At 34.0% G+C, this 18496-nt stretch overlaps 1 protein-coding gene across 1 annotated transcript in view; it reads right to left on the bottom strand.

Moving 5' to 3' along the window:
• The window catches only part of LOC148939194 (pH-sensitive chloride channel 2-like), a 168157-nt gene that overhangs the window by 60158 nt on the left and 89503 nt on the right, over positions 1 to 18496 (bottom strand). The window contains exon 5 of the mRNA XM_089106621.1: positions 1172 to 1306. Coding sequence (XP_088962747.1) covers positions 1172 to 1306 — 135 coding nt within the window. The remainder of the gene's footprint in view (positions 1 to 1171; positions 1307 to 18496) is intronic.

Here is an 18496-nt window from a genome sequence, read left to right as displayed (position 1 = left end):
TCTTTGGATACTGCCGACCGATACCGGTTATTGCCTTTCTGTAGTTCCACAATTTCGAGTGTGTACCGAATAATGCACAAGTACCTCTGTTTGTTTTTAGTTTTAATGTTGCCCCTTACTTTCAGTTGAAAAAACTAATTTTTTTATTTAATCCTAACATAGAATCATAATTTATAACCAAAATACAAGGTAATAGTGTATATGGTAATAATACATACATATTTAAAATTTATAAATATATATATACATATATATATATATAAATATATATATATATATATATATATATATATATATATATATATATATATATATATATATATATATATATATATATATATATATATATATATATATATATATATATATATATATATATATATATATATATATATATATATATATATATATATATATATATATATATATATATATATATATATATATATTATATTATATTAAAATATAAATATATACATATATAAACAATATGGTAATAATATATGTCAGTTTGGATCAGGGTATTGAAAAAAGAACTTGAAGAATACGTTTTTCTAGTTCTCAGAGACTGATTTTATAATAATAACGTCGATCGGCATTCTGGCATTAAATATTTGTTACTTGTATGATATACGCCCTACTTAATGTTCATCTAATGTGTTTCCCTGACGCTCAATCCTAATAAAATATACCAAAGTAAGATAAAAATATGATACTTCAGAAACAAATTTGGGCTATATATTTGAACATTGGGGGGGGGGGAGGGAGTAGGGGTAAAGTATAGCGGGTCTTCATCCCTAATGTGTTAGGTACAATTATTCTGCGTACTATATAGCAAGAATGGTTTTCTAACTTCCCACTGTCCAAATACCTTAACTCCATCCCTAATGTGCAAATATATAGCCAAAACTATATATTTTCCATCTATTCTGTCACATCTCTTTGTCTTGTCTCACGTTAAGCTGAAAGAAACTAACGAGAAAAAAAAACGGTTCGATAATACGTCAGTGAATGAACAGCTTCATCGGTAGGACATTTATCATACAAGTGCCAAATTTTAAAAAATATAATAAAAAAAATAACCAAATGTGTCATCATGGTATAAAACTAGCAGGCTAAAGCCTAATCTTTAATGTTAATGCAAGACCTTGTTAAAGAAATAGAAACTTACCATCATATCTGAACTTAGTTCCATCCGAGCTATCGACACCCTCTAAAGAAAATTCCAGCATAGGAAATTTACCATCCAAATTAACGCCTTTCCGTCTTCTCCATTTTAATACCAGTTCATCGACATTTAATGACCCTGAAATCAGACATTACTAATTACAAAATGCTGTTGTTAATTGCAAAAGGAATAATTAAGCGAACACATTCAGAATTTTTCCACATATGTGCTTGGGGAGAGACTTAAAGGTAATCATCCTTGTACGCGGATTAAATAAAAAAACAAGTTTTTTAAACTAAAAGTAAGGAGCGACATTAAAACTTAAAACGAACAGAAATTATTTCGTATATGAAAGGGGCTGTCCCCTCCTCAACGCCTCGCTCTTTACGCTAAAGTTTGACTCTGTCTCACAACTTTATTTTTTTAAACAATAAAAAACTTTAGCGTAAAGAGCGAGGCGTTGAGGAGTGGACAGTCTCTTTCATATACAGAATAATTTCTTTTCTTTTTAAGTTTTAATGTCGCTCCTTACTTTCAGTTTAAAAAACTTGTTTTTTTATTTAATTTTTGAACGTTTTTGAATAAATACAGGTTTTGATCTTGGCTCACCGTACATGAATAATTAAAACGAAATTTTCATATTAACTTACTTTTATTTAGTTAAATGGCTTTCTCAAAACTTGTTTAATTTTATTTACGAACGTTTTTATTAGTAATAAATATACGTAACTTACGAATTAACTTACGTAACGAACTTCTATATTCATATATTTTTAATACGTTTATTAGGGGGTTCGCCTCCTAGTCAATACCTCGCTCTTTAAGCGAAAGTTCAAATTTTGTTCCAATTCTTTAGAAATGACCGCTTAATCACAAAGGCCGTTAATTAGAATAAATAGCTCTTATGAAAGTACTAAAAAATCTTTGGCTTAAAGAGCGAGGCAGTGACTAAGGGGTGAACCCAATTATATATGTAATATTTTCTGTTCGTTTAAAGTTTCGATGTTGCTACTGTTGCAGTTGAAATACTTGTTTTTTTTTTAATTAAATTTATGATCTTTTTTTAAATAATGGTGGGAAGTCCGGCGTCCCCTTCATAGCAATGTCCCTTCCCCCATGAAAACTTTCTTCATGGAAAGATCCTCCCACAAAACCCCTGACCCACCCACCCCCCCACTACCAGGAAAAATCTCCCCTGCAAATGTCTGTATACTTCCAAATAACCAATACTATATGTTAACATTGGGTAAAGTTCATAACTTTCAGCCCTCCCCCCGGGAACTTCGGGGGATTATGTCATCCTAAAAGACATACTTATAATATTTTCGAACCTGCTGAACAAAATGGCTTTCTCGAAATTTTGATCAGGTGACTTTGGGAAAAACATGAGCGTGGGAGGGGGCCTAGTTGCCCTCCATTTTTTTGGTTACTTTAAAAGGGCACTAGAATTTTTAATTTTCATTCCAATGAGCCCTCCAACGATATTCTAGGACAACTGTGTCAATACGATCACCCCTGGGAAAAAAAAAAAAATAAACACGCACCCGTGATCTTTCTTCTGGCAAAAAATGCAAAATTCCACATTTTTCTAGATGGGAGCTTGAAACCTCTGCAGTAGGGTTCTGTGATACGCTGAATATGATGGTGTGATTTTTATTCAGGTTATATAACTTTTAGGGGGTCTTTCCCCCTTTTTTCGAAAATCAGCCAAATTTTCTCAGGCGCCCAACTTTTGATGGGTAGGGTTAAACTTGATGAAACTTATATATTTGAAATCAGCATTAAAATGTAATTCTTTTGATGTATCTATTTGTATCAAAATGCCGTTTTCTAGAGTTTCGGTTACCATTGAGCCGGGTCGCTCCTTACTTACAGTTCGTTACCACGAACTGTTTGATTAAATAAAAAAAATAAGTTTTTTTAACTGAAAGTAAGGAGCGACATTAAAACTTAAAACGAATAGAAATTATTACATATATGAAAGGTGCTGTCCCCTCCTCAACGCCGTGCTCTTTACGCTAAAGTTTTTTATTGTTTAAAAAAACTAGAGTTGTGAGAAAGTCAAACTTTAGCGTAAAGAGCAAGGCATTGAGGAGGGGACAGCCCCTATCATATACGGAATAATTTCTGTTCGTTTTAAGTTTAAATGTCGCTCCTTACTTTCAGTTAAAAAAACTTGTTTTTTTTTATTTAATTTGTGAACGTTTTTGAATAAATGCAGATTTTGATCTTGGCTCACAGTACATGAATAATTAAAACAAAATTTTCATATTAATTTACTTTTATCCGGTTAAATAGCTTTCTCTAAACTTGTTTCATTTTATTTACGAACGTTTTATTAGTAATAAATATACGTAACTTACGAATTAATTTACGTAACGAACTTCTATATTCAGAAATTTTTAATACGTACATTAGGGGGTTCACCCCGTAGTCAATACCTTGCTCTTTAAACGAAAGTTCGAATTTTGTTCCAATTCTTTAAAACTGACCGCTAAATCACAAATGCCTTTAATTAGAATAAATAGCTCTTATGAAAGTACTAAAACATATCTGGCTTAAAAAGTGAGGTATTGACTAGGGGGTGAACCCAATCATATATGTAATATTTTCTGTTCGTTTAAAGTTTTGATGTTGCTGCTGTTGCAGTTGAAAATAGCTTTCTCGAAACTTGTTTCATTTTATTTACGAAAGTTTTTATTAGTAATAAATATACGTAACTTACTTAACGAACTTCTATATTCATATATTTTTAATACGTATATTAGGGGGTTCGCCCCCTAGTCAATACCTTGCTCTTTAAGTGAAAGTTCGAATTTTGTTCTAATTCTTTAAAAATGACCGCTTAATCACAAAGGCCGTTAATTAGAATAAATAGCTCTTATGAAAGTACTAAAAAATCTCTGGCTTAAAGAGTGAGGTATTGACTAGGGGTGAACCCAATCATATATGTAATATTTTCTGTTCGTTTAAAGTTTTGATGTTGCTGCTGTTGCAGTTGAAAAACTTGTTTTTTTATATTTAATTTCTGATCTTTTTTTAAATATTGCTGGGAATTCCGGCGTCCCCTTAATAGCATTGTCCCTTCCCCCATGAAAAATTCCTTCATGGAAATAACATCCAACATAACCCCCGACCCCCCCCCCCCCCACTCCCAGTAAAAATATCCCCTAAAAGCGTCTGTACTGTATACTTCCCAAAAACCAATACTATATGTTAACATTGGGTAAAGTTTATAACTTTCAGCCCTCCTCCCGGGAACTTTGGGAGATTAAGTCATTCTAAATGACATACTTATAATATTTTTGAATATGCTGAACAAAATGGCTATCTCCAAATTTTGATCAGGTGACTTTGGGAAAAATATGAGCGTGGGAGGGGGCCTAGTTGCCCTCCATTTTTTTGGTCACTTAAAAACGGCAGTAAAATTTTTAATTTCCATTCGAATAAGCCCTCCCGCGATATTCTAGGGCCACTGGGTCGATATAATCACCCCTGGAAAAAAAAATAAACAAAAAACAAATAAACACGCACCCGTGATCTTTCTTCTGGCAAAAAATGCAAAATCCCATATTTTTTTAGATAGGAGCTTGAAAACTGTACAGTAGGGTTTTCTAATACGCGAAATATGATGGTTTGACTTTCATTAAGGTTCTATTGCTTTTAGGGGGTCTTTCCCCTTTTTTCAAAAATCAGCCAAATTTTCTCAGGCCCGTAACGTCTTATGTGTAGAACTAAACTTGATGAAGCTTTGTATTTAAAACCAGCATTAAAATTTAATTCTTTTGATGTATCTACTGGTATCAAAATTTCGTTTTTTAGAGTTTCAGTTACCATTGAGCTGGGTCGCTCCTTACTTACAGTTTGTTACCACGAACTGTTTGAAAAGGTTATTGAGGTTCTTCGCCTGGTTACAAGTAGGAATGCAGTTACATTCAACTATTGCCATAACTATTCTAGTTATAATGTTATACAACAAGAGAGCTAGGTAATCTTACTCAATTTAAATAAAAAATACTTATGAAGCTGCTGAGTAGACATACTTTCCTAATACGTATATTGATTCGCAAAATTTTTAAAGATATCGGTTATTTCTAGTTTCGTAAAAATCCTATTTATTTTACTATTTCATAAATTTGTTTAAAAAACTAATATTATATGCTAATTCGTAAAATTCATTTGGGATAATATTATTCAGTGTAATTTTATGTGTGTGTACTATACATGCTATTTTTCTCAGTATTGAGGTTTGCCAAATCATTAATTCTATTTTTATTTTTCTTCTTTTTTTATTAGCTTGCTTTGGTCTTCAGCAGCACACCCACACTTGCGATGGCTATTGAGCGCTGCTTAATTTGAGCACTACTTTAATTATGTTTTATTTTCCGTCTCAATTGGGTCGAGTCTTTGTGCCACACAACGACTTTCAAAGAAATATTTGGTCAGTAGGAAAAAGTGTAGTCTAATAGTTACATTAAAATTTAAAATTAATCATCATACCCTACGTGGGGTTTAAAATACACTTGACATCCCACATTTCCTCGCTCTTGTATCATGCGCTGTTGTGCCATTCTGGTGTCAATTTTTACCGACGGATCTTTGAATATCCGTGATATGATGATTCGATGTTGTTTTTGTAAGTATGCGTTTTTGTAAGTATGCCTCGGCTGCTTCTTTGGACTAACAATAATTCCTTGACTTCACTGTATGGGGTTCAAGGACATATTCAGAGGAAGGGTTAGGGATTTCGGAACCCCTACCCCCTAAACAAAATTGTCCAACTCGTAAGAACATAATAAAAATGCATGAAAACATATTATTTAAGCGTTTCATAAGTTTTTTTTATAACCCCTACCCCCCCCCCCCCAAAAAAAAGGCTAAAGAAAATCCTGCATATAAAATGTAATTGTCCACAAAAAGAAATGGGCGGTGGCGGAAGCAGTCTACCGGTAAGAGTGCCTTCAAAACACTTCTGTAAGGATAATTTTTAATATTTTTAATTGTATTTAATTATTCTGGTTGTGAACCATTTGTTTCATTTTTTTTTTCTTGTGATTTCTTCGTTTGTGCAGTGATTTAATATTTATTGTTAGCAACAAAGCCATATATACATACTACTATATACTGTATTTTGTTGGTACGGGCAACAAGTTTAAATTTTTCATAGAAGCTCCACAAAATTAGGACCTAGAATAGCATGTAAAAAAAAGAGCCAAACGCCTCTCTTCTTCAGCGCGAAACGAAACGATGTAACAATAAAAGCCAAAAATTCAAAGAATAACTCGCTTTTATGGTTGTTAGGTAGTTGGTTTTAATTCTTTTAATTTTTGGCTTTTATTGTTACATCGTCTCGTTTCGCGCTGAAGAAGAGAGGCGTTTGTCCTCTCGAAATATTCGCTTTGTTTTTTCAGTATCGTCATTTGGCCTATAAAAACCCCATTTTTGCTCGTTTTTCTTTCTTTATATAATTGCATATTTATAATCTAACGTATTTGTCATATCAATTATTTATAAAGTGCCACTGACAATTTTGGTGTTCTAAAATGATAAAGATGAATATTTGAAGTGCAGTAATGTAACTAGAAAATTTATATTGTTATATGGAGCTACCTCCTTTTCCAGGATTGAGATTTAATTCTCTTAAACAGTATAATGAATCACATATAAGAGCAAGATATATTTTATAACTACAGATTATGTTTCTAATTCAGCTCTATCTTGGATAATTCAGGTTATGGGAAGTCTTAATTACTGATTTTTAGACTCAAAAAGGGTTAGTCATATCAAGTAAATCTAGTAAATCGTATATAAGATTATAATATTTCAAATGATTATACCTAGATCAATCTAATACGACAAATATGTCATCTCAAATATTTGCAAATTGTTACTGACAACTAGGACTTGCTAAAATTTTTATTTTCAAGTGGGGTAATGTTACTAAAGAGAACTACGATATGAAGCTACCTTATTTCTTGAGATTAAAACTTAAGGTTCTTAAATAATATAATATTGAATTATATAATTACATATGAAAGTGGAATATATCTTATGAATACGCATAATTATTCTATTGTAGCCCTGTTTTGCAAGATTCTGGTGATGAGAAGTCTTAAACAATGATGTTTAAGCTTAAAAAATTTCAGTCATCTCAAATTAATGTAGTAGATTGCAGATAAAAGAATATTTCTCATATCACTTTAGTGTGACGTAAGTAGAGTAGATCCATGCAGTTCTATGATGCCCCCGTACAAACAGGTTTTTTCTAGTAGTTACATGTCAACACACTCTTTGCCAAGAGGAACGACGCAATTTCAAAGTTCAATGTCTTTTTTTTTTTTTACAGATCATCACACTATTTGCAAATAGGAATGACTCAATTTAACATGTAAATGTCTTTTTTTTTTAGTTCAAAAAACCGGTGTCTCTTATTTTTTTATCACATATTATTTTCTGTATATAATAAGGGTAAAGCTTTTATTAGTTATACGTTTCGAGTAGGGGTTATTATATATAGCATTTTTTTATAATTAAATAGAAAAAAATGATAATTATAAACATTTTATGGTGAGTAAAAAATATTAGCATTATTAAAAAGAAATTTTCATTAATTTAATGAATAAATTATTTCATTAAAATATAATTAAGGTGTAATTATACACTTATATTTAAATTTAAATCTGCTTAAATTCTTAAAAAAACTACAGTCCTATATAGAGCCTAAGCTATAAATATTTTAAATACGATGCATAAAAAACACAATTTTGACTATTAGGTCCGTTTGATATTTATTCAGAGTATTAATGGGGGGCGCTGTTCCCCCTCCCCAGAACCAAAGCTCACACAGTATAAAATAAAAAAAATTTTATGTCTTTTTAAATTATTAACGTCACTATTTTAAAACTTATCGGATTAATTTTCAATCTGCTTACACTCATAAAAAATAACGCCAGTCGTATATGGAGCCTAGGCTATATATATTTTAAATACGTTGCATAAAAAATAACAGAATTTTGACTATTAGGTCCATTTGATATTAATTTTAAATAAGATGCATAAAAAATAACACAATTTATAATATTATGTCATTAAGATATTTATTCAGAATATTAATGGTGGCGCCAGTCAATCCTCCCCCAAACCCAACGCTCGAGATTAATAAAATAAAAAATTGCATATCTTTTTCAATTATTAACGTCATTATTTTAAAACTTATTGGATTAAATTTCAATCTGATTAAACTCGTAAAAAATAACGACAGTCCTAGATGGAGCCTAAGATATATATATTTTAAATACGATTTATAAAAAATAACACTGTTTTGACTATTAGTTCTGTTTGTTTTTTATTCAGACTATTAAAGGGGGCACCGTTCCCCCTCCCCCAAAACCACAGCTCACACATGATAAAAGAAAAAAATTGTATGTCTTTTTCAAATATGAACATCATGATTTTAAAACTTATTGGCTTAAATTTAAATCTGATTAAACTCTTAAAAAAGAACACCAGTATTAGATGGAGCCTAAGATATATATATTTTAAATACGATGCATAAAAAAGTAACAAAATTTTTAATATGAGAACATATGTAGTATTAATCCAAATTCTATGCATAAAAAAATAAAAAACTATGTTAGCTTATGTACCTTTTATATATATTACTAATATTATTCGTCCTCACCCCCCTAAGCACTCATCCAAAAACAAAAACACACTACCAACTCGATTTAATCTTTAAAGTATAATATTGTAGCGTTTATCACATTATATTCTTAAAATATTATATATTTATGCAAGCTTGTTAAGAACCGTTTTAGCCAAAATAACCTATACCTGAACAGCTGTCAAAAAGCGTTTTGAATTATGTGGTAGATATGTGGTCCGCTTTCAATCATAAACTCAATATGAGAAGATAGTTAATAGTAGTTATACTAAAATTTGAACTTAGCGTGAAAGGCGAGGTGTTGAGGAGGAGGAGGGATACTGATAGTTTTACTTGACTGTCATATGCAATTCTTCTCCATATTGTTTAATAAGGAACGCAAATACGGCTTTTTAAGTTTGAATTTACAAATACAGTCACGGAAGCATGGACATAGGAGGGGGGCGGGGGGGCGGGGGGCGGAGCAGTTTATAAAAGGTCCTCCAGCCCACTATCAAAACCTCTGATTTTTAAATCAAGATATCTAACATAAACTGAATTATTTTCCAAAAACCCAAAAGTCATTTTTGCTACATGCTAATTTATTTTTTTTTTTTTTTAAAGGAATAAGATACGTGCAATAATCATCCGTCTGGGACAAATGATAGATATGACGACCCTGCCTTAATAAATCCCACAAGAGCGTCTGTTATCAAATTCTCTAGAAAAGTTACACACGATCATTCATCAAGCACTCAACTTAGAGCGACAGAACCCTCTGACCCCTGCGCTGGCTCCATGGCAAACCCCCCCCCTAACGGATTAAACAGTAGTTAAGATATAGAATACCAGGTATACTTTCTACTTATATACATAATTTTTTTTATATTAATATTTTAAAAAAAAAATAAAAAATTTTATCTGGTGCATAGATTTTTAAAAAATTAAAATTTGTTTTTAATATATTTAATTTTCTTTCATTAACAAAATTAATTATATTTATGGAGTGCTTATCATTCATTTCTATAACAAAAAAAACATAACCTCGTAAATTATAAATAAGATGCGTTCTAATTCAATATTACTTTTAGACAAAAAAACTCACTATGTGGTTAGTTCAATCTTTTCACGTAACACTTAAACTGATATTATGACGCTACAATCAGTTGAATTGTATCAGATCGTTTCATCGCTTTGAATTGTAAATGAGTTTCCTGTGACATGAAGAAGGTTTTTATTAATCACCAATTATGGGTTTCACATATGAAGAAAATATTATTATTATTTTGAAAGGTTCAAGAAAAGACTTTGAGACTGTTCTATTTGAACAGTGTTGTGAAATCTGATACCCCTCCAACTCGGAAAGGGTCTCGATCCTCCTACCCCGAAGGAAGCCCCCCCGGTTCCCACGGGGTCTCCCTGGGAGGGGTTTGGGGGGGGGGGGGGGCCATCCAAAATTTTTAATTTTTGATATGGATGGAGAAAAAAGTTCTTCTCTCTTACCAGTATTTATTTAGCCCAGGTCGAAAAAATCCGTTGGTAAAAGACAGAGGAAAATACGGATTATTGAGAAAGTGGCACCACCGAGCTCCGACATATGGAGTTCGTTTCCTTTAACTGACGCCGAGGAGCAACTGCTCGTACAACATCCTGCATCAGTCGAACACTGGTCAATTTTCATATACATTTACAATTAATAATCTAAAAGAATATAATTTGACTAATTTTTTGAGTTTTTATTTTAAAAAAAAAAATTTTTACTAACAAAATTAATTTTTTATATCATTCTCTTGTTCTAACTTACCCTTCTAATAATACTACATTTTCCCGACAAAAAATATTTTTTTTTTTAAAATGTTCAGTTGACATTATGAAAGACATAAGGCAATGTAACTTTTTTTCTTCTTTTAATTTTTCAGGTGGTGGGACAATGACTATGAGAAATTGACAAAAGTTTATTAACTATAAAAAAAAATAATGATTATTTTACATAAAAATAAAAAACTTTTTTTTTCTACAGATTAAAAATATAGCACCCCCAACGGCAGCACCATTGAGTGATGATGCAACTATATTTACAGAACCAATTCTGTCACCACCAGCAGAGTTCAGGGATGAACCTACACTGGTTCTAGAGAACATGGAGTGGCATGAGGGGTTCCTTAATGATGTTTTTGGGGAAATGGCCAGCCTGGAGGACTTAACTTGTGATATTGACATGGTTGAGGACCAAGAGTGTGCAGATCGTTTCATGCGTGAATATTTAGATGATGATGCTACAAGTAAATCTGAACTGGGTCCTCATAACTAAGTTCCATCAGAGGACAATACAGGCTGGCTTGACCAATTGTCCCCAAACACCTGGGAATATGTGCTAGGGGACCTCATGTCACATCCATCCAATGTGATTGAACAAACAGGGTCAGGACATGAAAACAGTACTACTTCCCCGAAATTGCCTGATTTTTATCTGTTAGAATCTGCTCTAAGCCATTTGCAAACGTACAGGGTAGATTTTAGCCTTCCCGAGGAAAACGCTGGCATTATTTTAAATGACCCCGTGAAAAATCTCCATAGCTTTATCGACAACATTCGAGCACTAATTGATAGACAGAGCCAGAATTGGGGGGGGCGGGGGGGAATTAAAGCATCAGTGAACCAAAAAGTTTTTTTTACAAAAGGGGACATCTGGGGACATTTTTTATTTTCATTTTTCGACGGGGAACCAGACTTTTTACCCAGGTCTAAACGATTTTGAAGACAACTTTTTAAACTGGGTAAATAAACTAATTTCAACTTTGGATAAATTTAGCGAGAGGGGGAGTGGTTCCACCATTTTAGACCTTGAACGAATGGATCTGAATCTCAGTATATTTAAAAAAAACTTTATTTTAAGGGGAGGGCGAGGTAAAAGAATAAAATGCCACCCAGATTTGTCGGCTACCAAAGGAGTTCAGAGTTTCTATTTTGACACTGGACTTCAATGCTTCAAATATGCGTTTTTAGCAGCGGCCCATAGGACATTAAACAAAGATTCAACAATGAAAAATCTCGACAAACTTGCTCGTAACGGTGGGAAAAATTTCCCTAAATTAAATTTTGATTGTTTATATGGAAAATATCCGTGGTAAATTAAAGAAAGAAGCATATTCGAGAAATAAAAGGAACATCTTGGGGGGGGGGTGGTTGTTCTCCAGTATGACACTGAAATTGTAGATGGGGGGAAAAAAACAGAGAAAAAGGGAGCTTTGTACTCGGTGAGGACACCGATGGTGGAAAATGTTAAAAATTGGGTATGGGTTATTTACGAACCTCCCAAAGATGTAAATTCTTATGGTCATTTTTTCCCCGTTACGGCGATAAGTCGACTCCTATGTCAAGGCAAGACCAAAGGAGGAGAATGTTTCTATTGTCCCATGTGTCTCTCCTCATTTATATCTGAGCAAACTTTTTCAGATCACATGGGACCTTGCAAAATTCACGGAAATCAAAGAATAGAAATGCCGGTAGAAGGCAAAGACATTTTACAATTTAAAAATTTTCAAAATTCTCTTCTGCAATCTGATAAAGTGTCTTTGGATTGTGAAACAAGATTGGTTGAGGTATCAGACCCCTCAATGCCAAAGATAGTCACTGACCACAAACTTGTTGCATGTTACTACGCACATGCCCGTCGAGACTACATCACGAAAATTCTCGGTTTCGAGTTTTTTTTGAATCTTGAAGATTAGGTACTGATTTAACTTTGAGCGTGGTACAGACTAACCTATGTAATCAGTTAAATTTCTATAGTAATTCATAATAATAATCAGATTACCTGTTCTGAGAAATGGAACCGTAAGTTGGACCATTGACCCCGATTACGTGTGTGTAGGGGTGCCCTTGACCCAAAAGACGCGGTGCGGGACCACGATCACCTTATTGACCCCAATTCAACGGGAAAAAGTAACTTTCGGGGGGTGGGCTCACAATTCGTGTAATTTAAAAATTAAACAACAACTTTTTCTACCGGTTTTTATACATAACTCAAACTACGATCTGAAGTTTGTGCTGCCTGCATTGGCACATCTTCAAAGAAATGGAACAGCGGATGATGATGATGATGATGCATGGGTGATAGACAGCTTTACGTACAAAATCATACCTAAATCATCGGAAAAGTTGCTTGTTTTGGAATTTATGTGGAAATTTGTTGAAGCCGGTGTTGAGTACACGAATAAAATTCACTTTTTAGATTCCTACAGTTTTTTTCCCAAATCATTGAGCGAATTAATTCAAGTGCAGAAAAACGATGACGGCAGCAACGCTTTCCCCTTCTCAAGCAACGATTTCCAAATGATTTATGTGATTTGTTAACGGTCAAGGGCATCTATCCTTATGATTATTATTGTTCCATGTCGAGATTCGCAGAGGAGGCTCTTCCTTGTATTGAATCGTTTTACGACAGTCTTCACGATCGTAGTTGCACCCCCGAGGACTACAGTTTTGCTAAAAAAGTTTGGGCAGAGGGAGGGTGTAAAAATGGATTTGACTACTGCAAGCTGTATTTGTCGAGTGACGTGTTAACTTTTTTAGATATTATGTGTAAAAATACGGATAAAATCTATGAGGAGTTTAATCTTGATTTGGGGTATTATTTTTCTTCACCTCATCTAGTGATGGACTTCATCCTGAAAATTAGTGGGGAAAAAATTGGGCTAATCACTGACATTGATCAGCACCTGTTCATCGAGAGGTCAATGAGGGGGGTTTTGTTTTTCACGGGGACCGTATCTTGGAAACTGCTCCACCGGGGGAGAAGACGGGGACAAAATCAAATGCAGTTTTCCTCGATATGAATTCTCTCTACCCCTCGGCCATGTCCCATTATGCACTACCTTGCGGCGACTATAAATGGCTCAATGACCCTCAAGCTCCCCATTTCCCCAACATTGGCGACGACAGTGTTGATGAAAATGGACCGGTTGGATGGTTTTTTGAAATTGATGGAGAGATACCAGTCGAGCTTCACGAGTCAGTAAAGGATTTTGTTTTCCCGTGCATCAATAGACCTGTGACTAAGGACTCTTTGAGTCCTCTCAATAGGCGTTTAGTCGAGGTGGACGGATTGCAATGGACACCTTCAAAACAAAAACTTATTGCTGACCTTCTTCCAAAAAAAAACATAGTTGTACAAAATGTATAGTTAAAATGTATGTTCAACAATGGTTTCTAGGTCACAAGGGTTCACCGAGCACTCTAGTTTAGTCAAAAGCCTTATTTGAAAACATTTGTTGAGACTTTTGTCAGTAAACGTTCTGCAGCAAAGACGAAAGCCGAAAAAGAAATTTATAAACTCAGTTTGAATTCGGTTTTCGGTAAAATGTGTGAGAGTGTTCGTAATAGGAATCGTTGTGACGTTGTGACCGATCCAGAACAATGTGCTCGAATTATTGCCGATCCCAATTACACTTCCTTTACAATCATTGGCCCGGACATGGTACTTTTGAATAGGAAAAAAAGACGCATTGTCTTGAATAAAAATATTGCTGCAGGCAGTGCTATCTTGGAGATCTCAAAAAAGCTCTTGTTGGAATTCTACTACAATGTGACGAGGGTACAGTGGCCGGAAAAGGGGCAAGTAGAGGTCTGCTACAGTGACACGGAGTCTCTACTGCTCAAAGTAAAAACACCAACTCTAATTGATGATTTGGCGCACGGTTAAATTATCTGCTCACGGATGGACTACACCAATTGTAGTGTTGGTCTTTGCCCTGAGCTAGTAAAACGTCGGGCACCCAATCAACTATTATTTTTAAAATCTGAAACGGGTAGCGACTTGATTTCCCGTGGTATGTTTGTCGGTCCGAAGGTGTACTTTATACAGACACACGACGAGGAAATCAAGAAACGTTGCAAAGGAGTACCCACGCGCTATGTGGACAAGAATTTCAATATGGACATTTATAGGAATTGTATTACTGAAAATACAAGTCCACGAGCCAAATTGTTGGCAATTCGTTCGTTGAAGTACAAGAACTATACTGTAAATGTAGAAAAAATAGCTATGAGTACCATTTCCGACAAGGTCTATGTTTGTCAAGATGGTGTGACCACCCTCCCCCTTGGACACTATTTAACTTCAGACCGGATCGAATGTACTGCCCACCGTGAAAGTCTCGGTTTAAATAAAGTCCTGTAACTAATTTCCTAAAAAAAAAACCTTTGGGGGGGGGGGGGGGGGGCCTCGCGGCCTTTGGGGGGGGGGCGGGGGCCGCCGCGGCCGCCGGCGCGCGGGGGGGGGGCCGCCGCCAGCGCGGGAGGCGCACCGACACCAAAGTTATCTCTCTTTTTTTTGGACTTAGAGCAGATTTTTTTTTTTTTTTTCAAGTTTCATATCTAATTTAATATTTTTTTGTATTTAAAAAAAAAAAAAAAAAAAAAAAATGTTTTTGTATCTCTCTCTGTACATTCAATTTAAATGTTGTTGTTGTATTTTTATTATAAAAATAAATTAAAAAAAAAAATTTATTTTTTCAAGTGCTATCTCTCTAATTTAATGTTTTTTTTTTTTTTTCTCTGTAAACAAAGTGTTTTTTTTTTATCTGTGTGTGTAGCTATTTAAATGTTGTTGTTGTTGTTGTTGTTGTTGTTGTATTTTTTTTTATTATGAATAAATTTAAAAAAAAAAAAGTTTATTTTTTAAATTTATTGTTACTTTTTTTATCTGAATGTAATAAAATAAAAAAATATTATTATTTTTCTTTTGTCTTCTTGAAGAACAGAGTAGTAGGGAAAAAAAAAAATTATTTAGTCATTAGACAATTAGTGTCTACCGGTAGTTGTTATCAAGGTGAACTGTTGAAAGGAACATGTATCAATTTAAAAAACCATTCAGATCGTTTCTGTGTGGGCCCTCAATGTCGGGCAAAACAACACTCTTAACTAAAATAATTAAAAATTGCGATAAAATGTTTGCAGAAAAGCCGAAAAAAATCTAATATTGCTATAGTATTTGGCAGGAGTCGTACAATAAAATAAAAGCAATTGCTGGTGCCATGGGATCGATGATACAGATACAGTTCATACAGGGACTTGATTTTTTCAACATTATTGAACCAAACTCTTGGCTGATCATTGACGATCTGGCTGAATCTATTGAACAATGGTCTCAGCAAATGCTGCAATTGTTCACTGTTCGCTCTCATCATGAACAGATTTCCGTTACTCTGGTTCTACACACTCTCTTTCATCAGAGCAAATGTATGCGAACACTTGCTTTGAACTGTACCTACTATATCATCTACAGAGTTGTTCGTGATTCTAGCTCGATAATAACCCTCAATAAACAGATCTATCCAGGAGCCCCTAAATTCCTGCTCTCAGCATACAATCAGGCAACTAATAAACCCCACGGTTATATCCTGCTGGATCTTAATCAAAATACACCCGATGATCTGCGTGTAGTCACAGATATTTTCGACAATGAAATTACAGTATATCTCCCGGTGAACACTAAAAAGACCTATTAGTCGCTATCATGACACTGAATAAACTACATGAAAATAGGCATTTGTTTTCAGTTCTAAGCACTTCAAAACCTCAGCTTAGAAAAGCAATACTCAAACACGGTCTTGACCCTGATTTCCTTAATCTCATATCTGAACTGTGTTTAAATTTGACCGAGGGTAATGTTCAACTACCAGAAGTAGTTAAGCAACAGGCAAAGCAACATCGTTCCATTGTACGTACAGGGGCCTCTAAAAAGAAAGGAAAGAATTTTAAAAGGAAACGACTTCTTCAGACAGGCGGTAACTTTTTCACACTTTTACTGCCAATAATTGCAGGACTTGTAAACAGTTTTCTCTAGAGAATGGCAAAACCTTATAAATTGACTCCAATAGAACTCGCTCTCTCACCCGTCGAACACTTTGAGGATAATCTGAGTAAATTCCTCGACAATGAAACTATTGATGATGATAAAAAACTGATTTTACTTCAAGATTCTCTTCGCCGAGTGGACAAACACTATCGATCAAAACCCACTGCTGCTGCTGATCCAAAAAAAGAATCATCTCCTAAAGAGTCGACTGCTGCTGCTGCTGCTGCTGTAACAAACTTAACTAAGGTGTAATTGTATAAATTTTTATTGAAAATTTTAAATCTATGCCCCCACTCATATCGTGAACAACTTAAACGACTCTTAACCCATCTCTTTGAAAGTGATCAAATTCAAGTTGAGAGCAATGGAGAAAGGATTATAATTCAAGGCAAGAGCTATAATCTACTTGATTTAATGTATGACATGGTTACAAATCGTAAAGGACTATTATCATTTGACACTCGTCTATACAACTTTATAAATACATTAAACTTCCCCAAAAATCTTATTTTCAATAGAAAAATTCTAAAAAAAATAAATGAACGTTCATCATCATCATCATCAACATTAAAAGATGAACTTGAAGCAGAAGAAGAAGATTTTAAATCAATTTTGGAAAATACTAGCACACCACTGATAGCTAGACAAAAGCGAAGACGTATCAAGTCAACGTCTCCGACACCAGCAGCAGCCAGTATACAAAAGTGTAGCGGACGTTACACAACGTGTTTACGTTCAAAATGGCTGAAGTTCTGAAAGGTGTTTATGAAAATATTGGCAGGTGGGGAGTTTAAGTTCCTCCTCCACACGGTCCGATGTCAAATGTGTTTGCCCTATTAGTGTCCGGGATGATCTACACAGTTAGGCAAGTTACTCTTTGCGCCAGATTTATAGACGTTGTTCCGAACAATATTAACAAAATAAATTATATTACAACCTGGAGACAATTAAATCAGATCTCTTGACTCTATACGAGCTTTAAAGGCACCATACTATAATGGGAAATTAAATTTAACATTTGAGTAGTGTCTTTAGTCGCTCGATCCATTCCAATACATTGCAATCAAAGAGAGGCATTGATGTTAATTGGTCAATTGAAAGTATTCTAGGAAAGAAGTCATATAAAAAATTCAAAAAGAGCATGGTTGTGAATTTGTTAATCCGCATATTGCAAAAGTACTAGAGAAATATAGTACACTGCTCTATCATAGTCACTGTCCTATAAAGGCTGCATTGGCCGAAAGATTGATAAGAACTATCCGACTTTTAATTTCAAGATATTGTACATTGAAAAATACACCAGCTTTTATTCATGATCTAGATAAAATCATGTTGATTTATAATCAACGACCTCATCGATCATTGTCAAACTCTACACAACTGGATGTTAATCATTCTTATCATGATAAACTTGACGCATTTCTTGAACAATAGTCAAAATTATATAAGGCCAAGAAGAAGAAGAAAAATAGCTTCAAGGTTGTCTAGACGGTTCGAAATAATATAAAAAATAATTTGTTTAAACATGGAAATTATTTGTGGTCAACTGAAATTTGGAAGGTGGCAAAAATCCTAGACACTAAACCCATAACTTAGCCTGCGTGATACCAAAGATGAAGAGATTCTCGGCGGCTTTTATGACTATGAATTGCAAAAAGTTAAAAATGCTAGTGAAATCTATCAAATTGAAAAGATATTAAAGACAAGTACTCGCAGGTGTAAGAAACAGTTACTTGTTCGCTGGCTAGGATACAACTCCGATTTTGATTCTTGGATTGGCGTTGAAGATATTGACAATGCCCAATGATTTCTATGTAACTTTCAT

Source organism: Artemia sp. Qi Xiang Cuo, chromosome 21 (assembly GCF_049724085.1).
Source record: "Artemia sp. Qi Xiang Cuo chromosome 21, ASM4972408v1, whole genome shotgun sequence".
Taxonomy (NCBI): domain Eukaryota; kingdom Metazoa; phylum Arthropoda; class Branchiopoda; order Anostraca; family Artemiidae; genus Artemia; species Artemia sp. Qi Xiang Cuo.
The sequence above is the reverse complement of the archived record's forward strand: the minus strand, read 5'-3'. Positions and strand labels throughout refer to the sequence as shown.